Raw genomic sequence first — 24,567 nt, 5'->3', positions numbered from 1 at the left:
CTGGGTTAGACTCACCTAGGTGTGACACGTTAGGACAGTTTGAGAGATCTTCAAGAGTAATTCTAGGTTCTGGTTAATGCCTTACATTTTGATGTTAGAAGCCAACCCTTTTATAAACTTCAAGGTCACCGTCCGGCCTTGCCAGACACCAAGATGAGGGGTGAAAAGTTAAGAGTGGCTTTCACTCACGGTCGGCGTCAGCAAACACGATGCAGGGGCTCTTTCCACCAAGCTCCAGGGTCACTCTCTTCAGATTACTTTTCCCGGCAGCTTCTTTGATCATCTGGCCAACCTGGAATGGAGCATTACCAAGGAGAAGGTTTAATCTGCTCTCCGGAAGGCAGGTTTATTTAGCATTTTAAATGTATGTGAGGTTTGTGCCACAGTTAAGTTTCATTAGGGAGAAACATTAAATGGCTTTTCTCAAGATTTGGCACCCTCAGATGTCAAAGGCTCCTCCATCCGAGCATAAACATGATGAATCAGGAAAACACTTATGAGAACAGATACATAGAAGATGACAGCTGATCTTGACGGACATAACTGAACAGGAGGTATTTTTCATTTTAATCAGAACCACACCTTTCAAAGAAAAAAGAAAAAGAACTTCATCGTTCTATGGATGAACTGGACATATCTCGATCCAACCATCACTTATCTACTTGACTTTTCATCCCTCTACTGAAATCCAGAGAACTCTCCCCAAACTGGCATATTTACTATCCCCTAAACCTCATCTCTGTTTCTCATTATATGTCCACCCTAACCTGGGCTGCCCCCAATCCCACCCTTCCTTGAGGTCCAGCTGATACCTGAACTCTTCTATGAAGCTTGCTCTGTTGACTCTAGGCAGACGCAACCTCTTCTTCCTCTTATGACCCCCGCATAGAACCCTCATGAGGACTGTTCCAGGGTCTCCCTCAGATTGCATTACTTGTAAACACATCAATTTCCCAAAGAGAGATCACGCCCGTGGTGTCGGCGATAAAGTCCTATCATTGCATACTTCTCAGCATTCTGTGTCACAGCGCAGGCTTGTTTAACTATGGGTGATTGCCAGGTCTCCCTCTTCCCCCCCACCTCCCTCCTTCCATTCTTCCTTTCCTCTCTCCCTCCACACCAAAGTGGAGCTAGAAAAAAGAAACTGGATCTGTGCTCTGTGCTGCTGCTTCAGTTGGCTGGAATCCTACTGTTCTGGTTTCTTCTTTAATGCTAGTTGCCCCTCTTCAGAGAAAGCCATTGTTTTCATTTTTTCCTTTGTGGATCACGTCCCATCAAGATTATTTTCTGTAGTTGTTTTATTTTTCCATCTCTAAAACCTGGTCTGCTTTGTAACTATTTCCTCTTTAGTATTTTTATTGAAGTCCTAATGTACTAAATGATCTTGGTTTTCTTTTTGAAAGATGATTCATTTTATCTTGCTTCTGGGTCCCCCCCCCCCATTTGACACATCAGATTTTAATGAAAGTTTCTATCCCAACTGAACAAAAGATAAGGAGATGCTTGCTGAGCCCATGTTTGAATTTTATGTGGTTACTGAAATGACGGCTACCGTGCGTTAGAGCAGAGCAATAATTAATCTGCCAATGTTTTTACCTTATTTAAAGATGTCATGCACTAAATCAAATCCCTTAATATAGGTTAATAAAAAGAAACTGAAAGTTTGAGAGATCTTCAAGAGTAATTCTAGGTTCTGGTTAATGCCTTACATTTTGATGTTAGAAGCCAACCCTTTTATAAACTTCAAGGTCACCGTCCGGCATTGCCAGACACCAAGATGAGGGGTGAAAAGTTAAGAGTGGCTTTCACTCACGGTCGGCGTCAGCAAACACGATGCAGGGGCTCTTTCCACCAAGCTCCAGGGTCACTCTCTTCAGATTACTTTTCCCGGCAGCTTCTTTGATCATCTGGCCAACCTGGAATGGAGCATTACCAAGGAGAAGGTTTAATCTGCTTTCTGGAAGGCAGGTTTATTTAGCATTTTAAATGTATGTGAGGTTTGTGCCACAGTTAAGTTTCATTAGGGAGAAACATTAAATGGCTTTTCTCAAGATTTGGCACCCTCAGATGTCAAAGGCTCCTCCATCCGAGCATAAACGTGATGAATCAGGAAAACACTTATGAGAACAGATACATAGAAGATGACAACTGATCTTGACGGACATAACTGAACAGGAGGTATTTTTCATTTTAATCAGAACCATACCTTTCAAAAAAAAAAAAACAACTTCATCTTTCTATGGATGAACTGGACATATCTCGATCCAACCATCACTTATCTACTTGACTTTTCATCCCTCTACTGAAATCCAGAGAACTCTCCCCAAACTGGCATATTTACTATCCCCTAAACCTCATCTCTGTTTCTCATTATATGTCCACCCTAACCTGGGCTGCCCCCAATCCCACCCTTCCTTGAGGTCCAGCTGATACCTGAACTCTTCTATGAAGCTTGCTCTGTTGACTCTAGGCAGACGCAACCTCTTCTTCCTCTTATGACCCCCGCATAGAACCCTCATGAGGACTGTTCCAGGGTCTCCCTCAGATTGCATTACTTGTAAACACATCGATTTCCCAAAGAGAGATCACGCCCGTGGTGTCGGCGATAAAGTCCTATCATTGCATATTTCTCAGCATTCTGTGTCACAGCGCAGGCTTGTTTAACTATGGGTGATTGCCAGGTCTCCCTCTTCCCCCCCACCTCCCTCCCTCCCTCCCCCCCCCCCATTTGACACATCAGATTTTAATGAAAGTTTCTATCCCAACTGAACAAAAGATAAGGAGATGCTTGCTGAGCCCATGTTTGAATTTTATGTGGTTACTGAAATGACGGCTACCGTGCGTTAGAGCAGAGCAATAATTAATCTGCCAATGTTTTTACCTTATTTAAAGATGTCATGCACTAAATCAAATCCCTTAATATAGGTTAATAAAAAGAAACTGAAAGTAGATTTGCTGCGGGGAAATGCTGTCTGAAATTTTTCTTGTTATACCATTTTCCTTCCAAAATATACTTATTAAATTTTCATTTAAGAAGATCAAGAATTTTTTATTTCTTACATAATATTCTTTTCTTTTCCTCCTTCAAATTCTCCAAATTCTTTCTGCATTTTTTTTTAGCTTAGGAATATATACTGGAGAAACTTTATTAAAGTAGTTAATTTTTGTCTTGGGGAAGGGAATAAGATCAGAGATATTTTTCTAAAAGTTACAGATGCCAAAAGAAATAGAACGAATAGTGGCCAGAAGTATGAGTAAGGGAGGAAGGTTACACTTTTGCTTAGTACAAGTTTCGATGGCAAATAAAAGGTTTGTTTGAGTTTTCCCAAATGTCTAGTTAAAGCCAAAACAAGGAAACTTCAATTTTTGTCCCTTGATTTTGTTCCCTTACTTGGAAAAAAGTAAAGGTTCATCATTTTTCTTAAAGAGGTCTGCAACGAAGAAAAATAAGAACCTTCGAGACTATGGTAAGCAATATATTCCACGACGTTGTGACATTGTCATGTGGGGCAGAAGTAGCAAGTGCTCATCGAAATGGTCTAATTTACCACAGCCTGCACAATGTGCACGGGGTTCTGTGCTTTGTTTTGTTTTATTCCATTTTAAATGAATCTAATGGGACATGAAAATTCTTACCTTGCCAGAAGCACTTTTAGAAAGAGAATCATTGCTCCCATGACCACAAAAGATATAATCCATTGTTTGCCTCTTTCATGGCACTTGGCAAGTTTCCTACTACCTGCCAAGCAACAAACCTGAAGCTAAAAGAGAGCCCAGAAAGGCTGATTTTTCTGTGTGGCCTCTAAAATCGTCTTAGATACACTTAATTATTTAATACTTATTAGGAAGTAGTTACTGTGCTGGTTTTTACAGATAACAGTGAATACGATAGTCTCTGAAGATGGTCAGAAAAGGAGAGAGATACATGACAAAGCAATGGGCACGAGCTCTCATACTTAAAGATCATGGACAATGGGGAACACAGATGGGGGGAGTGGCTTAAAATTCAGGATGCCCCTGGGGCTACAGAGAAAGCCATAGAGGCATCTGGTGGTGGAAGCCATATTATAGTAGGTGTGGCCAGGAGTGAGCAAAAGCCTGGAGGAATGAAAAGATACATTTGAATAACCCATAGTGTGCTCAGTATTTTACCACTCATTAGCTCATTCAATTGTATTCTGTCCAATAAAGTACATATTATTATTCTCATTTACAAATGAGAAATACAAATGTAGCAATGATACTTCACATTTGGAAGACACACCGCTTAAAGGGGTAGAGTCAAATTTGAACCCAGATGTTTCCTAGCCTTTTCATCCCAGAATTTTTCCATTTTTAGCAGGTAACGTGCCCCAAAGCCCTGTAGGGCCCAGGGATGGGACAAGACAAATAGGCAGTGATTCTAGAGATGGGATCAGATGAACTGGAGAATGAATGGCATGAGATCTAGGGCAGGCAATGTGCGTGGAGGTCTAGAATGCTAGGCTGAGGAACTTGTACCTTCCTGCCTTTACCTCCTCTGCTATGATTTTCATCTGTGACTTCACCATTTCTTTTAAATGTATTGCCACCATCTCATTCCCAGTAGTTCTGTCCATAGAATCCTGAACGCAGGATTTGCCTTCCCCTACCTCAATAAGGGGTTTGTAGAATGTGAACCTTTTCTGTTCTGTGGCTACACAACATAAAAAAGTTTTTTTGTATTTATTTAGTTTTAAAAAGATCAAGAAAAATAAAATTTGATTTTCTACCATTTTAGTTCTCTATGTAAGTGTTTCTTTATATTGGAGTGGCTAATTAGGAATAGGAAATAATCAAATTGGCCTCTCCTTGTTATCTAGAATGTTCTTCTTGCTTCTCAATCTCTGGGGAGTGAAAAACATAACCACTCTTCAAAATTCAGAGCAGGTTGTCCCACCTATGTAGACACTATCGTTCCTTCCTGTGGATGTCCTTACAGTGGTTTGTTCAGGTCTCAGTATCTTATCACATCCTGTCTTGTAGCCCATGTGTAACCACAGCTTCATAAGAAGGGGCTCTTCTCATTCTTCATCCTTTATACTGTATACCAGTAAGAGGTATGCACTGAACATTTCACATTGTCGCATCACCCAGCAGGAAGACTCATATTGTTTTTTGCTTGACACAGTATGATTTTACCACTTTCTTTTTGCTTGCAATAGAAAATCATCTCAATAGATGGGAATCCATTCTCCCAAACTCCACTTTCCAGGCAGGTTCCCTCTTTCTCTCCTTCCTGCCTCTTCTTGCAGTGTCCATGGCTGAGACCATGTTCTTTAACCTTCTGGAAAGTCAAGCTGGAGCCGGAGAGGCATAAAAGTTAGGCTAAGCCAGCAGTAACACTCAGGAAGCTGAGGCCCTGGCCCCCTTTCAGAATGATCAGGACAGACAGAGCCCCAAATAAGGAGCTAAAGGTGGTGCTCTGCTCTTCAATTTCCATAATGTACAGGGTGCAATTACATTCATTCCTACAAATCATTGTGGCCCGATTTAGATTTTCTATCATAAACCATAGTCATCATACAACGGAGTCTCATCGGCTGTATTTCTTGTCAGGGAAAGTAATGAACACACTGAACACAGTTCCGTGCAGCCCGAGTGCGTGACGGATACCGGGCTTCATCTCAACCACGGCTGCTTATGTTCTATAAACATGTGCGAAGGCTTGAGTAAGGAACAAATCATTAAAAAGAACTTTTGTTTTAGAGAAACGTCGGCCTAAAAACAGTGACACAGAACATGTTTCTGACACCTGGAGATGCAGACATTCTGCACGACTGGCCTGCGTAAGTGCTATTACCTCTGTGGATCCCGTGAAGGCCACTTTGTCTATATCCATGTGGGAAGAAATGGCCGCCCCAGCAGTAGGCCCGTAACCAGGGACAATGTTCACTACTCCGGGAGGGAAACCTGCCTGAGAATAAAAAGTAAAATCATTACAACAGAACTGAGAATTTAATTCTGTGATAAAAAGAGGAGAGTCTGGGATCAAAGCTGCCTCTCGAAGCTAAGCTTATGAATTTCTCTACCAAGAAAGATTCATTTAAGTGGTATTATTATGATTATTATTTCATTTCTTAGCCCACTTAAAATAACCTGCAGAGTTATATTACTGGGGAAGTGTTTCTCATCAGGGTTGTGGGGGAGTCCATGTTTGACTTTTCTGGATCATTGCCCCAGTGATGGCTGCCTCAAATTCCATAATAGTAACTCAAAAAGATAGTGTGTGGAAAAGAGCTTGGTAAATTACTCACATAGAAGGAAAACAATGCAATTATTATCCTATCGGCAAAACTAAGAAGCTAAAAGGATCTTGCATTTTTAGTTTCTAGCTAATGATTGTTTGGGGCATACCAACTGGGTTGCAAATTCCTACTGGCAACATTTCATCAGTGAAACGTTAGATAAGAACAGTCCTTCTGTGTGACTAAGCTTCACAGACTGATTTCATTCCTGGTTAAAGAATGATCAGGTAGAAAACAGTGTGTACCTGAGATGGGCACATTAAAATTTCATGTTATTGACATCAAAATGTCCCATTCTGACATCTCTTCTGCCCCCCCTTTTTAATTTAAAGTGAAGAATAGTTTGAAGATTTAGGTTCAGACTTCTTAAATTTATGTTTCTAGTAACTAAAGACTGGTTTTTAAGTTCTGTAAAGATATGAAGGACAAAGGGCAAGACATTGCAAGAAAAAAGATAGTAACACAATCTGGATGGTTGATGAAAATAAATTTCATGTGTCCCCCTCCCCCTTTCTTTTTTGGCCGGTTTTTGAGCAAGAAGGTAAATGCAGAGGAAACCACAATGGAAAACAGAATAGAAATATGTCCCCTCATGGATAGATAGGTTTAAAAATTATGTGGTCCAATATTACAAAGAAGCATATTGGCACAGAGGCCTCCAAAGTGCCAAAGGACTAAAAATTTTACGAAGCTTAAAAAAAGTTAAAAAAAAATTGCAGAATCTCCAGGCCGTTAGTGCTAGTTAGAAACCAATGTTCATTTCAACATTCGAAGGAAAGATACAGCCATTTCAACGTGAATTTGCATTCATGAGTTAAGCTCAGGAAACAAAAATAAAAGTGATTATAAGGTGACTTGGACACTAAGCCTCTGAGTCTGGCTTCTTGTCTCCGTTTGGGTGGAGGTTCATTTGGGCTGACTCCCGGAAATCTCAGCTGGAGGCCAGATCTGATGTGTCCTCATCTGGACAGGAGCCACTGGCAGGTGCTTTACGGTAGTAGCAGAAGTGAGGCCATCATAGTGTAAAGGAGGGCTCCTGAGTTCTTGTGTGTATCTGGATTTGGGAAACTCACCTCTTGGATTAAAGATGCCACATGAAGAGCAGTGAGAGGAGTTTGCTCGGCAGGCTTTACAACCACTGTATTTCCACAGCTAAGGGCAGGCCCTATCTTCCAAATGAGCATGACCAGCGGGAAATTCCACTAGAAAGCAACAGAGAACAAGAGATTCTTCGTATTGCCGAAAGCCGCATTTGCTAATCTAACGTGTACGTTACTCACTACCTATAGATGTGAAATAATAATTGTGGTAGTTTCGTGTCATCAACTGCTGTCTTCAAATTAAGTTCATTTCTAAAAGCAATTCATAAATGTTGGAAAGCTCCAAATAAATTCAATATGGGACAGGAGTGGAAGAGAGCCATAAAATTTTATCAAGTGCTGTTATTTTGAGTTCTTCATCTATTGGAGGAAAAAAAAAATTACTGCATGGTTTGCAAATCAAGCCTGACTGTTAAACATATTGTACGTTTTCTGCACATCTCTGAAAAGTGTAATTATTCCCTCCTTATAGATCATTTGTTGTAACCATGTACCCAATAATAATATTTAGCAGTGACCTGAAGCTAATATAACATTGTGTGTCAGCTATATGTCAATCATAAAAATTATGTGTGTGTGTGTGTGTGTGTGTGTAGTAGTAGTAGTAGTAGCAGCAGCGTTTATTGGCAAGACAAATATTTTGCCAAAGACAAAAAGTCTAGGGTCTGGTGGCTAAGAACTTGGTTCAAATCTCAGCTCGATCATTGACCAGCCCAGTGAGCTCAGACAAGTTACATGCTCTCCATGCATGATTTCATCATCTGCAAATGCTGATAAAAATCCTCTCTACTTCAAAAGGTTATCCTGAGGATTCTTCAAGAAAGTGGGAGAAAGGCTTAATAGAGTTATGTGTTCATCATAGGTGTGCAATAAATATTAGCCATTACTAGTATTCAGGATTGTGTAATTTTTATTAGTTTTATTGAGAGTTTTGAACTAATGAACAATTTCATTCAAAATGAGGCTATGGATGCATTTCAATCTCACTGGAGCAGAAGATAGGTCATTGACACTACCCCATCTAAAAGCTTCAGAACACTTTACCATCTTTTTATTTGGCTTCTTTGAATATGTTGGTGAAATCAACAAATAGCCTCCTATTTGTTGGGTTGAAAAGAAAATCTTCATGATTCTGCTTAAAAATACAACTAAAGGCAGGATATATTCCAAACAACACTCCAACAGTATCTTCCACTTTAATTTAAAAAATGTATTTGGGTCTCAAACACTGGTTGCTACTCTTCTCCATGACGAGAATTCTCAGAGGGGTAAAAAGTGTTGGAGAACAGTCGGCCATACTACTTTGTTAAAATGGCGTCCTGCAGCAGAGAAGCCAGCGATGGCTGCTTTGCTACATACATGGGAACCATGGGTCTTAAAAATAATATATAATACAGCTTTTTAAAAACAAACCACAGAGTAAAAGATTAAGATAGGTCAATGCTGTAATATCAAAACACACTCAAGTGATACCCTGGAATATAGATATATTTCTGGACTACCTCATTCATATCCAAAGAGTCAGTCACAGGGAGACCTAAGCTCATCAGTGACTACATTTGCTCCACATTTAGCAAATTTCTAAGAATCCCTATGTGCCGGAGAAAACTACTTTACCAAGTGAAATAGAATTAGAATTCATTTTTTTTTTCAAGCCTGAAAATGATATAGGAGACCAACTTACAGGAATGATTTGGCCACATACACCAATAGGCTCATGTCTTGTGTAAGTAAAAAAGTTTCCATCTGGAAAATAAAACACACAAATCATTTGTGGACAAATATGCTTGACATTCATGGGATGGTCTTTGGGGTTGATGTGAGAGGAAGGTATAGACAATAACTGAAAACAAAAACAACAAATAAAGAAATAAAAATAACCCCCACATCTCCAACCACTTATGAAATGAAAAATCGAGTCCTGCAATAGTCATTTGAAATGAGAGGAACCATAAAACTGATGTCAGTCAAGGCAGAGATGCAAAACTGGAATATATCTGAAAGATATTTAATTCTCTCATCTTGTAGAAGAGCTATTTTCTAAGTTATCCTCATTCTCAAAGCTTACTTTCTTAAGAAAAAAGGGACAAGGTGTGTAGCTAAGACAATATCTGTTAGAGTTCTGTTTCTGACAGTTCTATCAGTAATGGTAGAATTTTTTTTAAGTAAAAATAACAAAATTAGAAAAAGAGTAAATTAGAAAAGAGTAAACTTAAAAAATAGCTCCCTACAATAACAAAAAAGAAAATGCCAGAAATAAAAGACATTGTTTTACAATCTGGATTTGATTGACTCATATGCCTCAAAGTTTGATGTAGGCATCCTGAGGTTACACTGAGCTTTTTGTTCTGTTTCGTTGTGTTCTAGTTCCCACAAAAGCTTCCTGGCTAACATAGCAAGAAAGCTCCTTATCAAGTCTATTTGTACTTAAAATAGTTTCTCTCATTTTTGTCAAAGGGTAAAGCAAGAATTTCTAGAATAGCCTCATTTCTTCTTAATACCATGTTCTCACTCTCCCCTTTTAATTCCTGGCTATTGTTTTAACCTGCTGGATGCTTGAATGAGATTGAAAATGCCTATCAGGGCCAGTCCTGGAGGGGGTGGCAGTTCTAGAGCCAGTAAGTTTCTGTGAATTAAATTCTACCCATAATGTTTTCCAAATTGAAGCTTTTTTTTTTTAATATTCCTCTCCCATTAGCATTCTCTACTAAAATACTAAAACACATACATACACGTTCTGTCACACAAATTCTTAACCTGAGCTATAAACAGTCTCATCTTGCTTTGAAGCTACTTAAAATAAATCCGTGTGAATTGGTTTGTTGAATTAATCTACTGTAACTCACTGAGACCAGGCACAGATGACCATACCTGACTCATACTGGAATGCAGAAAGACACTTAAATAATTACATTATAGAAAGGGTGTATATTTCACTATCGGAATACAAAGTAAATCATTCGAGGCCAACTTTGAAAAGTGTGGGCGGTTAGAGAGACAATTGCCCTGATTCAGTGATTGTGGGCATTAAGAAAGTTCTTACTTGAATATTTTCTAAAATATCTGTAGTGGTATCTTCTCACGATGATGCTGAAACCACCTGAAGAAACCATTTGATTAATCTTCGTAAAACTTCCAGGCTCAGAGCTGCATTGTCTCAAAGTCAAGGAGAAAATCAGTCTGCCTTTTCCCTTGTCATCTTTAGAAGGGAGAGCTTGGAGTAGTTCAGCTCTACAGCGATTGCCTCACGCCTACGCCTCTCCCCTTGGTGGTTTCTCACAGCTACTCACCAATGGGTATGGTGCGGCCTTGGATCTTATCAGCCCACCCTGCACAGTAACGTAACACTGTGATGCAGCCTCCCAAATCCATCAGATATGAACTGGAGAATAGTTTTCCACCATTCATTGACTCCATTGTCTGCAAAGGAAATCAAACCTCAAATGTAAACTTCCATAAACATTTTCGATCAAAAAATCGATAGTTAAGATTTTAAATAATCAAGGGCTAGAGAATTTGGGAAATAGAGAAGAAATCTTGTAAGCTATCTTGTATAACCTTTTCTTTCTACAAAGGAGGTAAAAAAAATGAGTAAAACTGACTTGCTTAGAATTGCTTAAGGTCACATAACAAGATCAGATAGAAAGGGCAGTAAGATTCCGGTTTCTAAACCCTAACATTCCTTCTATCTCATTCTTTTTTTTTTTTTTTATTTGCCAGAGAAAGAGCACAAGCAGGGGGACCAGCAGGCAGAGGGAGAAGCAGGCTCCCCACTGAGCAAGGAGCCTGATGCGGGACTTGATCCCAAGACCCTGGGATCATGACCCAAGCCGAAGGCAGACGCTTAACTGACTGAGCCACCCAGGTGTCCCCCTTCTATCTCATTCTGAATATCCTCCAGCTGGACAGCTTTCTAGGAGTTGGTCCCAATTTGAAAGACACACAGTTGGTGAGAGTGAGTGGTATCTAGTTTCCTAAGTCAGACCGGAGCCCCAGCAAAATTTCACTTATTGTGTAAGTACAACTATGGGGCAATTTAGTGTCAGTGACTATGAATGGGGCCTCACTGATCATTTTTTATTTTTGCATTCCATCTGGATACAACCAATGTACACACACTTCCGTGATCCCTGGATCTTTCATTCATGAGTTTTCTTCAGCAGAACTTTGGTGAAACTCTCAGTCTTGCTACTATTGTCATAAGTATTGTTTGAATGGTCAGGCTGTAAAAGTCCGACATTTTCTGGTCTGGTGCTCTAACCATCTATGGGATGACCTAGTTTCTTTTCTTCCTCTCCTTCAGCAGGAACTTGAAGAGCTCTTCGGGACCTCGTGTCCTGCCAGGGCAGGAATATACAGATGAAAAAGTTTTAAAACTGTTCATTTGTTTTATAGTCTTCTGTCTCTACATCTCAAAACTTAATCGGACATGATTTTGGTGTGCTTGCTCATTTTCCCCCCTTGGATCTTACTGCTGACAGAGGCAGCGAGCGCTCTATAATCCACAGAGCAGTTAAATAAGAGAAGCCAAGTTTTAGCAAATTCTGCTTTCTTCCTACAGGACATTTAAATTACATTTAATGTAATTTTATTGCACATGACTTCTAACTCCGTATTTTTGCATACTTTGCATCACGCAAAACCTTTGAGAAAAAAATAGTTCTTTGATTAACCATAATTGCTAAAGTTGATTTAAAAATATGTATATGGGCTTCTTTGCTACTGCTAGTATGAGATTCTAAAGGTAATAAATATTTGCTCTGAAACTTGATCCTGGTATTGGTTTATTTTCAATTGGCTTTACTATAATGCCTAATTGAGAAGAAAACAAGGAAAAACACCCCACCCATTTTACTTGCTGACTCATCTAAGTGCCAAAATGTTTTTTAAAAAGCAAGTACACACAAAAAATACAGTTTTTACAAATACGCAAATCATTGGATTTTTTTCTTTATTCTTCACCTTTTTCACCTGTAGAAAGAACCTTATTTAATCCAGACCACTGTGAACACACACATTTCAGGAGGGGAAAAGCAGCCATTTATTAAGTTTCTTGGTGGGCTAGATAAAGAGAAATAAGTTTATCGTAGAGAAATATTCTGGGCACCTTTGACAAATTCTATGACATGTTCCACAAAAAGAGTTCAGGGGTCAGGTGGGTTGGAGAAACCCAGTGTATTATTCCAGGATAGTCCCTGCATGTGTTAAAGGCTCTAAGGAATTCCAGAATCGAGAAAAGAAATGTGTTTAAGTTGCTTTAACTTGGGGTTTGCCAAGGTTTAGACTGTAAAATCTAAGAGAGGAGTAGAAATTAACACCAGAACTAGCGTGCAGATTCCTCTTTGAGAATGAGCTCAGTGGTACGTACGATTTCTATACGGGAGCTGGTAGAAGTCTTTTCATTTTGTTTGTAGAGAGCATGTAGTGATCACTAAAACCAAAGCAACTTGCCATCCAAACAGTGACGGCTTTCTAGAGATCTCTCTACCTGCCCAGTTTGGTTAATACTCACTGCCAGGAGGAGACGATCTCTTTCAATTAAGTCAGCCAACTTGTAGATCAGCCGGCCCCTCTCTGAAGCATTCATAGTGCGCCATGGAGAGCCGATCTGAAAAGCCTTCCTTGCGGCCTTCACGGCTTTGTCAATATCCTCCTGCAAGTCAAAGGGAATTCATTTCAGTTGCCTAAACGTGTTAGCAAATCCAATGGCAGTCACCTTATAAAACAGACTAACGGTCCTCGTACGCGGATGCTGTGTTTTCATTAGCCCAAAGTCTAGCCCATTGTACAAACTCAACTATCACGTATGGGACTTATATACCTGCTGCCTCATGTTTAGAACGATGAATTCCACACGCATAGCTCAGGCTGGATTTCCTGAACAGAAATATTTCATATTTTAATACTGCTACCATCGGAGTGCTTACCATACATATATATCAAGTCACGTTCAAATTACTTTACACACATTAACTCAGTTAGTTCTCCATACTCTTACGACACAAATACGTTTCTCATTTTACAGATGAAGAAACTGAGGCAAAGAGGACTTGCCCAAGGTCAATAGCTGAAATGGCAGGATGGTTTTAAACGGAGGACCTCTGACAGTAGAGCCTTTGCTCTTCACCACTACGTATAGCTTTGGTGATTGACCAAGAGTTGCAGGGAAAGCTCAAGGTCTGCTAAAATGGCTCATGTCTTCCTGGATGGCCAGTGACTGCACAACCTGTGAGCGCTCATCTAGAACCCTCTGCAGGGTGAGTCAGAGCGGGGTTTTGCTGCCGAAGGGTCAACACTGTAAGTGTGTGTTCATTCCCTTGTGTGGAGAGAAAGGCCTGGAACTGGTATACAGAAGGATCTGTGTGGATAGTACAACCTCTCATTTCCCAACTGGGTATAAAGAGGTCTTTTCAGTTCCAAACTAGGGAAGGAAGTCAGTTTCTTATTATTAAGGTGGGTGCTATAAAATAACATCAAATAATCAAGCAGAGTCAAATCATCAAGGAATTCCACACTCTGTCTAGCCTTCTTGCCTTCGCTCATGCTGCTTTGACTCACACTCTTTTCTCTGAGCCAAGCTGACTCCTCCTGTGCTTTCCTAGCCAATCTCGGTCGCATACTATCCCCGAGCCTCTCCATTCCGCAGATCCCTGTTCAGATCTCTTCGGAGCTAATACAGAATACATCTACCACAAAACCCACCACACCTCTTCCATTACTACTTTATATGTCCCCCCCCCCCCAAATCAGTTGCAAACACTTTTTTTTTTTCTGAGAGAGAGAGAGAGGAAGAGAGAGACTGAGAGAGCATGAGTGTGCTCTAGCCATGGGGAGGCGGGGCTGGCTGAGGGAGAGGGAGAGCGAAAATCTTAAGCAGGCTCCATGCCCAGCACAGAGCCCCAGGACAGGCTTGATCTCAAAACCCTGAGATTGTCAATGAGCTGAGCCAACATCAAGAGTCAGACGCTTCACCAACTGAGCCACCCAGGCTCTCCAGTTGCAAACAACTTAGTCATAGATTGTTCCAATATTCTCAGTATATACGACCGGCCACCACAGGGAGCTACAGAAATTCCATAAATCATGGCCACGACTTTCTGCAGAAGACATTTCTATGGAGAATCTGAGGAGAAAATTGCATAAAATTTTCTTATAGCTGCCCACAATTTAGCTGCACCCCATTCAAGAATGACACCTCCCCCAGTAGGAATCATGAACCTCAAGTTAATATCCCCCACCTTGGAGTATATTTCATTAAAAAATCCCAAACTCAGATGTTTGCAAATTAAAATACAAATAAATTATTTTTAGAGTATTTATCACCACGCTAAGATGATCTGGGGCCAGTGAGATATTTTAAAAGTGCAATCTGCTTTCATTAAGTGATAACATTCACAGAGCACAAAGAAAGCAAACATTCTTTCACTGTAATATATCATACACTTGTTTATCTCCCTGCCTAACTTCTGAGAGAATGATGAGCATATACAATAAGAGATATGCATTATTACTCACCCTCCCTGAGAAATATGTACACAGTCATATTGGGGGTATTCAGTTAGTCCCACTGATTGTTTATATTTGGATATTTTTTATGCCATAAGTTCTAACTTTTTCCAAGTTATATTCAGACAGCGCTGTTTGGAAAAAAACCCACAAGAATCTGAAATTGCCAGTATGATCTCTGGATACCACAGCTTATAAAATATGTGCCGCTCTGTGTTTAAACAGATCTGTGCAACACAGCTTTCATTTGGCTCCTTCTGCTCAGTGTTCTGCCATCGGCCTTAGCCAAATACAGTTTACCAAAGGTATCCTGGCCTCTCACAGGGATATGGAAAAAAATGGCTTCAAGACATCTAACTCTGCCATATGGAAAACACATTCTTGAAATAAAGGCTTTCTTGTGATTGTGTCCTTTGCACCATAATCCTCCTTTTCTCATAATCTTCAATTGTATCTTGCAGGCACAGAAGTAGAATAATGATAGTTAATGCATAGATTTGGAACAAAACAACCCGGGTTTGAATTCTGATTCCTTACCTGTTAGCTCTGTGAGTCTTGAGACATCCATCCACCCACCAATGCACCCACCCATCCCTCCATCCCTCCATTCATCCATCCATCCCTCCATCCATCCACCCACCCACGCATCCATCCATCCATCTAACCATCCATCCATCCCTCCATCCAACCATCCCTCCATCGAACCATCCCTCCATCCATCCATCCATCAATCCATCCACCCATCTACCCATCCATCCAAAGATTTGTTAAACATTATACTGTAAATCTTGGCATCAGGCTCCTAATGATCAAATCGTGAAGACAGGACATTGTCCTTTTGAGAATTAAATAAGGTAACACTGGAAACACATTTTCTATGTGACAGACATGACTTTGAGTGTTCATTACGTGGTAGCAAGGGCTAACCTAGTTGCGGCAAAATAGGCAAAACCATCTTAAAATAACTCTCAGCAGTTCTAGTGTATTTTAATCTTTCCTTTCAATTTTCTCTACCATGTGTTATTTTAGGCTGCTATTATCTCATTGTTGCTTGCCTTCCTCAACCATTCTCTTCTCTCCCACAACTGCCTTGCCGATTACCACCAGGCTAATCTTCCTCATACAATTTTATGTGATTACTTTTCCTTTCAAATATTTGCAACTCCCTTTGTCCCTCTGCCCCTAAGGACAGACTCTTCTTTCTGATTTTCAAGACCCAACATTTTTGGGCCCCACCTCACCTATCCAAACTTGTGTTTACATTTTTTTTTCTACTCTGTCTGGCCCAACTGCCTCTCACCTTTACGCCTATGATTCTCCTTGCCTAGAATGTTCTACCAGCACACCCCCCCATTTTCAAAATTCTACATATTCTTTAAGACCAACTATCACGACCTACCTAAACCCTTGCCAGCCTAATCCAGCTTGATGTTAGCTGCTAGTGAAGAGCTTCCTAAGCTCCAGGCACTAAGTGAAGCCTGCTGTAACCCCACAGTTACCACGACAGTTAAGCACCATGGACTTTGTTTTACAGGACATGAAATCCAGCATGAAATCTATCAACCAAAATTTGATCCCACAACTGGCCCCCAATCCTGTTTTACAGCTCTGCAAGACATCCTGATAGTGATCTTTGCAATGAATATGTATTGCTATCTGTATTAAAAGCTATACTATTCCTTACTATTCTGGGCCTACAATAGGCAGTTAATAAATATTTAATAATCTAATTACCTATCTTTTAAATTCATCATGTTACATTGATTTTATAGAAGAGTGCTCCTGATATAAATAATTTGCCTATATTGACATTCACATAATAAATCATATTTTAATTGATTCCATTACATCACAAAGCTTTTACATTAACCATATTAGGCATAAGGGGTTTTTGTTGTTGTTGTTGTTGTTTAAATTCTACAAATAATAGTATTTCTTGGATTTTTACTCCAGGACTAGCATCTCTAGGAACATAATTTTTTAACACCAGCAAACAATTTGGCATATTAACTCGGATTTGCTACCCGTCAATAACACTTTTGCCTCAGAGGGTTTTAAATGTTCTTTTTTTGAAGTCAGATGATGAAATACCAAAGGCCTCTTAAACACAGTTAAGGAAGGACAAACTTTCCATCACTCCCAGGCTGCACATTTCCATATTAGATCTATTCCAGTTTGGAGGAAATAGTTATTAGACCAGTTTTACTTTTACACCTGTCATAAGCACTTACTTTAATGGACATTTATTTTTATCCCCACCAATTATTTGTTAGGTCATGCTTCGTATCAAAAGCAGTTTTCAATAAATAAATAAATAAATAAATAAATAGAATAAAAGCAGTTTTCAGGATTAGTCAATATAGCCTAAAAGAGCCACTGAAGTGAAAAGAAAACAGTTCCCACCCACATCTGTGCTTTGCTTTGTAACCTCCATTCATTCTCGCTCCTCCTCCTTTCTTTATAACACCATTGAAAGGCAGTGTATAGCCCATTGTTAGCTCCATTCTATCATAGATTAAATCCCTAAAACCTCTTGGCTCATTATCTAAAGAGTCAGTTCCAGAATATTAGGTTTACGGTGACTATGTAATTTACTCGAGTTGTGCCTTTCACTAAGCGATGTTAGAAGTTCACGCACACTTGTTGGCAAAATTGTGAGAAGAGCAATCCTTATTTAAAAACGAATGTCAGTAGGTAACTCCATGAGGGCAGGATGACAAAAACGCTGAATGTGAAGCAAACAGTTGCTTACCCTGAACAGTTCCTATCATAAACAACTGAACTCAAGTGATCAAGTATCTAGCAACTCGGTTAGCACTGTGACCTGATCTGAAGCTTTGCTGGATGCTAATGAGCGTTCCTGATCCACACTAGCACAGACAATGCCGCTGTGCGCTGAGCAGGAGGAACTGCCAATAAGCCCACAGCAAACAAATGACAAGTTTTTCTAAAGCTTCAGGTATGATCACCAGCTCCCCCTCGCTACACTTTGGGAAGAAGGTAAATCCCACCAACGATGCCAAGAAAAGTCCTCAGATGTCCTGACAAGGACCTGGAGCTCTGGGCACAGATTTGTTGTACTGATGAAACTAAAGCTGAAAGCCAGTGGCGAGGAGAGACCGCCAAGGCAGCGAAGCCAAAGCATCAAGAATACTTGTTCCGGGGCGCCTGGGTGGCTCAGTCGTTAAGCTTCTGCCTTTGGCTCAGGGCCTGATCCCAGGGTCCTGGGATCGAGCCCCGCATCAGGCTCCTCCGCTGGGAGCTTGCTTCTTCCTCTCCCACTCCCCCTGCCTGTGTTCTTTCTCTCACTGGTTGTCTTTCTCTCTGTCAAATAAATAAATAAAATCTTAAAAAAAAAAAAAAAAAAAAGAATACTTGTTCATTTCTTAATGTAACTGCAACCAGCTCTACAATCTCACTCCTGAGTAGCATTCACACCTCTGGAGAGAGGGAGTAGGCAGCTGTCCAGGGCTTCAGACAGAACTCATGTTGCCCTTTATTGCTCCCCTACCTCCCTGGGTTGCCAGAGGCACTCAAGCTAGAAGGACATGGCATGTACTGTGGGGCTGTAACATGGTGTTGCGGAGATCTCTGGAAGTCTCCGATAAAAAGTCATTTTCCGTTGAATAGGAAGAATGCATGTTTCTCTTCTTTCTAGGACGCCCAAAGGACACAGGCTTCTGGGTCTTTTAAAACATGTTGCCAGGGATCATCAGTATTTCTCTGCTCAGGTTTGGTCTTGGAACATTTCACAGGGTGCAGAGTGATTATCGTGCGGGTTCCAACTCCAACTTTCTTATTTTAATATTCAAGTCCATGCCTCCTATGAAATGCTAACAGGGAGATACAACTTAAGGGTTTAATACCTTCACTCAGTAGTTCTCCAAGTATATTCCCCACCTCCACCCCAACTGGCAACATCAGCATCTGCTGAGAATTTATCAGAAATGCAATCAGGCCCCACCCTAGATACTGACACAAACTCTAGGGATGGGTGGGGCCAACACGTGTTTCAACAAGCCTTCCAGGGAATATGGTTGCATGCAAAATTGTGGAAACACAGCCTTAGTCAACAGTTAATTAAGTACTAGATTCCTAAGATGAGTTGTGTGTGGGGAAGGGAGGATATGGACACTCAGAGCTTGGAGGAGGAGTTTTATATTATTTATGTATTTTCATTTATCCATTACCTGTAGCATGGGAGACACTGACGTATAAAAGTAAAATGCAGCATTGATCCTACAAAGCGTGCCGTCTCGACAAAGTAACCAATACCTGGATAACGGGGGTGATAATATAGGTAAATATGACGCTCTGCACTGGCACAGAGAGCAGCAATTCTACCTGGGAAATTTGGGGGCTTTAAAGAGGCATAAAAACTCTATGATGACTGAGGCTTTGTTGCGTGCCTGGCACTGTTGAACATTTTACATCTTTTTTTTTTTAAAGATTTTATTTTGAGAGAGAGCATAAGCAGGGGGAGCAGCAAGCAGAGGGAGTGAAGTGGAGGCTCCCTGAGCGGGGACCCCGATGTGGGGCTCAATCCCAGGACCCTGGGATCATGACCTGAGCCGAGCAGATCACACCAACTGAGCCACCCAGGCGCCCTGATATCTTTTCTTATTTAACCTCCCCCAAGTTTTTCCTATCTCCCCATTACACAACAAGGAACCAAAGCTGAAAGAGGGTCAATAAAATGTGGAATATCTGTGCTCTTTCTACAGCTAATGATTTGAACCAGGACCCGAGGACTGTACATTACCCGGCCGTCAGGAGCAGTGAGGAGCCTGGAGGCAGTGAGCAGCGTGCACTATTTGGACCGTGATTCTGGACACAGTAAAGGTGAAACTCCTACGTTGAGGCCAAAAACAAGAGGGTTTTGTGTTTGTTTTTTCTCCAGAGGCTAGTGAGAAGCCCCTGTAGAATTTATGCATGGATGAACACTGGAATGCACAGCAAGGGAAATCTGAAAGCAGGTGACATGTGTTCTCCATTCTAATCTGCATGTACTTTTTTTTTTTTTTTAAGATTTTATTTATTCATTTGACAGAGATAGAGACAGCCAGCGAGGAACACAAGCAGGGGAGTGGGAGAGGAAGAAGCAGGCTCCCAGCGGAGGAGCCTGATGTGGGCTCATCCCAGAACTCCGGGATCATGCCCTGAGCAGAAGGCAGAGACCCAATGACTGAGACCCAGGCGCCCCTGCACGATCCTGGCTGTGCAGCCCCTCTGGTTAAACTCTGCACTCCTGCCCCTTGAGGCATGGATTTTAGGTCTTCTGATAATGCTGCCACCTGAGTCCGGGGGCTTCTCTAAACCCAAAGGAGCCCCTCAGGTCTATGGCTATCTTAGAATGAATCTGCAAGGCTTAATGTCTTCAATTAGTGATTTCATCACGTGGAGAAAGCTAATCAAAGAATGGGAGCTTTGAATTTGGGAACATGGAACTAAACATCGGGTCACAAATAGTATCATCCTTGGGTCGCTATCTTTCATCTTTCAATGGTCTTTTTAAAGTAGCAAAACAATTTACCTTGTAATACCTTATAGGACAGAGATTTCAAGTTTCATAACATTTGGACAACTAAAGACTGAGAAACCCATTCACATTTTAAGGTACGTGCTCGGATAAAAAATCGGAAGGCTTTCACTCTCCTCACTCCCCAGGCTGTTTCATATTGCCCTATCTTACTTTTATAATAATCACAAGGTTAGGCAGCCCTGCCAGTCACAGACTCTGGGGTCAGAAGGACAGCATTTGAATATTGATTTCATTATTATTGTTGTTGTTTGATTTTTAAAAATTTGTTATTTATTAGCAATGTCCCCTAAAGTAAATTAGTCAACTTGTCCATTCTGCTATTTTACTATCATTTGTGAAAACAGCTACAAATACTAGCTTTCCCATCAGGATGCTTCAGAATTAAATTAACATTTAAAATTAAAAAAAAAATAATGATATAAGTTGGGTTTTGTTGTTGTTGATATGATTAGTTAGAAAGCAGAATACCTTTAATTCACAGTTCAATTTCTGTGATTTTAAATTTTTATTTTTCAAGGTACCCATTAATGTTCATTCAATGATTTTTAAGGAAATAATGGGCAATATATTGTTCCAAACGTTCTATCTTGTTTCCTTTAGTTTCATTTTGCAACTTCAAAAAAGAACAATTTTATATGAATAAGGGATTTCTCTGCTTTATAAATCTATGACTAATCATATGTAGTCTGTGGATACAATAAACCCAAATATTATTTAAAATGAAGAACAATCAAGGAGAAATAGCATGAAAAAAAAAAATCAGCACCACATCCGGAACCATGGGTTCATCATCATCACATGACTACTGGGCACCCTTGAGGTACCAAGGAAAATGCCCCAGATGGCCCCAGAAAGGGTATTGTCATGACCTGTTTACTTCCAGCTGTGGTGGGTGTGGGAGCTCAGCATGGGGGGAAACAAAGACAGCTAGCATAAGTGCTGGGAAACCCACCTTATCTCCTTCTTCTACTTCACAGAGTTTCTCCTCGGTTGCAGGATTAAAGACAGGAAATTTCTTGCCACTCACTGAATTATGCCACTCATTGTTTATGAAAATCTGTAGAGAGAGAGAGAGAAAGGAGGTAAGCAAACCTTTAAATATGCAGCAAATTTGAGAAATTCTTTTATAAACTGAGAGCATTATAAAATACCTAAGCGAGGTCAACGTTAAAACCTTCACGTACCTCCTCCCACCCTGCGAGGTACTTTCGGCTGTTCACAACATTTACACACGCGTCCACACACGTGTGTGTGAGCACACACACATATTAAAATAAAGTAAATACTTCGAAATCACACTGAGGTACAAGGTCATGTCAACCATGGACAATACAGACTGGAGAAAAACCATCTAGAAAAAGTGCTCCTATCCGAGTTGGAGGCAAGAGCAGAGGCTTTGGTGGCTTTAATCTTTATTAATCTTAATTTTTCACTTCAGATTCTGAATGTCCTCATGTCGGGCTGCTGGTGATTGGGTATCATAAGTGACTGTTTTCTGATCCTTTATTTTACTATTTTAAATGTAGCGTGGAGGGTGGTTTTAAAAGAAGTTTGCTTAGAAAAAACTTGCCTAGTGACATGTTTTTACTGACTTTTTCCAGGCATAAGGGTTTTATTCTTTTAAAGAGATTATGTAATCACTGATTTGTCCTCAGATAAAATCAGGCACTAGATTTCTTAGTGATATCTAAGAGACATGCGTCTAAAGAGACAGATGGGTCTAGAAACATGGGATTTTGTTCTGTGTATAAAAGAACAGAAATACAAAAAGTGTTAGTATGTCGTTTAAAAAGTCGGAGTTTCACCTTTTGCTGCCCTGAACTTCTGCTTCATTATGGAGCCTACTAGGGCTTTGGTATGTCATTCACCTTTTACTAGAGTGAAATGTTTTACAAAGCCTAATTAAGAAGTATTGTTTGCGGTAAAGTTATGTTTTGTTTCTCTGGCAAAAGCTAGAATTTCTTCTTCCTCCTCTCGTTTCATTATTTCTTGATTATTCTCCTTTTGCTTATTCGTTTTGAAATATAAATATTGTCGTAAGTATGCTACTGAACTTTATGTATTACAACTTTCTATTAGATTTGTCATTACAACGTGACTTAGTCTATTTAATTGTGAATCAGAGGGAGCTGATACACGCAGTTTTCAATGAACAGTGTCATCTGCACTGGATTTTTTACATATCTCTTAATTCAGACACGTTCCCTTACTTGATATTTAAAGATAAGTTATTAAGAGTGCAGCCCTGAGGGAGGAGGTATTGAAACACTGCCCCCTCCAACCAAGGTTTAAATTTGTTGCTATACTAAATACAAACCAGTTAGCTATTAAAAATTCCCCAGTGGTGACTATCAAGGTTATACATTTTTAGTTTAATTATTTATATTATGTATATTTGAAATAACAGCAGTCTTTAAATTAACCTGTGAGTTTATATTAACTTAGCTATTCTATCGAGTAGTGTCCATAACATAGTTAAATATTTAGTCACGTTCATAAAATCTATATTACCATGTATCCCTAATGCTTAAGTAGAATGAATTCTATATTCTGTGATTTATAACATTATTTAGACAGTCTGTTTTCCAAAATATTTCCCTGCTCTCCTAAGCTTCCATCACAAAATTTGTCACTTTTTTAAAAAGTCATTTTTAAATGTCCCCCCTCTCTCCTAGACTGTAAACTTGGTCAGGTAAGGTCAAGGACAATGTTTGTCCAGTTTTCTGGTTTATCCTCAGTGTCCAATACAGTCCCAGTCCTCAAATGATTTTTAGAATTCTTGAATAACTAACTTAAAATTCAATCAAGAAACCTATAATCAAGTAGCTACACATGGGTAAGACTTATAATATTCTGCACATGGGCACACTATGATACTTGTGATTTTGCTGGAAAAAAAAAAAAAAAACAAAGGGAAGACTGAGCCTCCATATTTGCTATTCACACCAATACAGTTAACCGTGCGTCAGAACAACATCATCCCAGGATTTAGAGGAGTTCACAAAATTGTAGTGCCAGCCTGGAATTGACAGGAAGAAGACGTGAGCGTGAGTAAATGAGGGAGCAGCTCAAGTGAGGAGACTAGACCTCCAAGGACCCATATGTGGGGGTGTGGGAAAGGATAATGGGATGCAGATGAAAGCCACACAGTTCCCACTGTCCTTCAAGAGAAATGTGTTGGCATCTGAGTTCAACTTGAAGAAAGATGAATTCAGATTAAGATACCGATTTGCCCAACGTCTGTCAGGGTGAATCAGCATTCCAGCTCTCATGAACACATTTTGCAGAATCCTGTAACTAGGCTTGAGGCAAGTGCTTTCCTTTATACATCTCTGCCCTTCCTGTTTTGTGCTTTTCTTCCCAAAGCTTGGCTGGGAAACAGCTTAGTCAACATGTTCCAAATGCAGCTCACTGTCATCCCTAGCTTTGCGCTGCTTGTTAGCCCAGACTACAGTTCTATAGTTTGCACATTCTCTCTCTCTCTCTCTCTCTCTCTCTCTCTCACACACACACACACACACACACTTACCCTCTCCTGTTAATGACACATACAATCCCTAGTCATCCTTTGGTATCATGCTGTTCTGTACTATCACCAAAAAAAAAAAAATCCAAAAAGCAAAAACTCCCTGTTCTCCCTACCCCCCCGCCCCGCTTATTGAAATTTAACCCCCCCACCCCCATTATCATATATCTTCCTCAGCCAACCCAATTCACATTTTGGCCGGTCCTCAAAACACTTAGGTGGTTCTAAGCCTACGTGGCCCCATTATGCTTTTCCAACATTTTATTTCATTTCCTCAGTTCACCCTCTACTTGGGCCTCATTCAATTGTCTCCAACGCCAGGCCCTTCTGCTCCACACCTTTATTCATGCTCTTCCTCAGACTGGAGTTTCACTATTTTCTTCTATTCACACTTCAAGTCTTGCTTCAAGTGTCACCTTCTCATGATTTCACTAGTAGGTCCAATTGGATTTAACCTCTCCTCCCCCCCTTTTCTGACATATTCTAGTATTCAATTACTTATTATGTTCTGCCAAATAGTGTGTAAATACCTGAGACATCTGGAAGGTACTGTGGGGGAAGTGTGAAAGAGTGAGTCCCTGCCTTCAAGGGGCTTATAATCAAAGAAGGGACTGTATGCATCGAGAT

General features: G+C 40.2%; 1 protein-coding gene across 1 annotated transcript in view; it reads right to left on the bottom strand.

Annotated features, from left to right (window-relative positions):
• Positions 1-24,567, bottom strand: part of LOC103663346 (retinal dehydrogenase 1) — a 41,347-nt gene that overhangs the window by 6,676 nt on the left and 10,104 nt on the right. The window contains exons 2-8 of the mRNA XM_008691031.2: positions 21,367-21,471; positions 12,879-13,019; positions 10,657-10,786; positions 9,051-9,112; positions 7,340-7,468; positions 5,822-5,935; positions 1,814-1,916 (exon numbers count right to left, since the gene is read on the bottom strand). Of these exons, the coding sequence (XP_008689253.2) occupies positions 1,814-1,916; positions 5,822-5,935; positions 7,340-7,468; positions 9,051-9,112; positions 10,657-10,786; positions 12,879-13,019; positions 21,367-21,471 (784 nt within the window). The remainder of the gene's footprint in view (positions 1-1,813; positions 1,917-5,821; positions 5,936-7,339; positions 7,469-9,050; positions 9,113-10,656; positions 10,787-12,878; positions 13,020-21,366; positions 21,472-24,567) is intronic.

The sequence above is a fragment of the Ursus maritimus genome, unplaced genomic scaffold (genome assembly GCF_017311325.1).
Source record: "Ursus maritimus isolate PB19 unplaced genomic scaffold, ASM1731132v1 scaffold_34, whole genome shotgun sequence".
NCBI lineage: Eukaryota > Metazoa > Chordata > Mammalia > Carnivora > Ursidae > Ursus > Ursus maritimus.
Note: the sequence above shows the minus strand (reverse complement) of the source record. Positions and strands in the feature narration are given on the sequence as shown.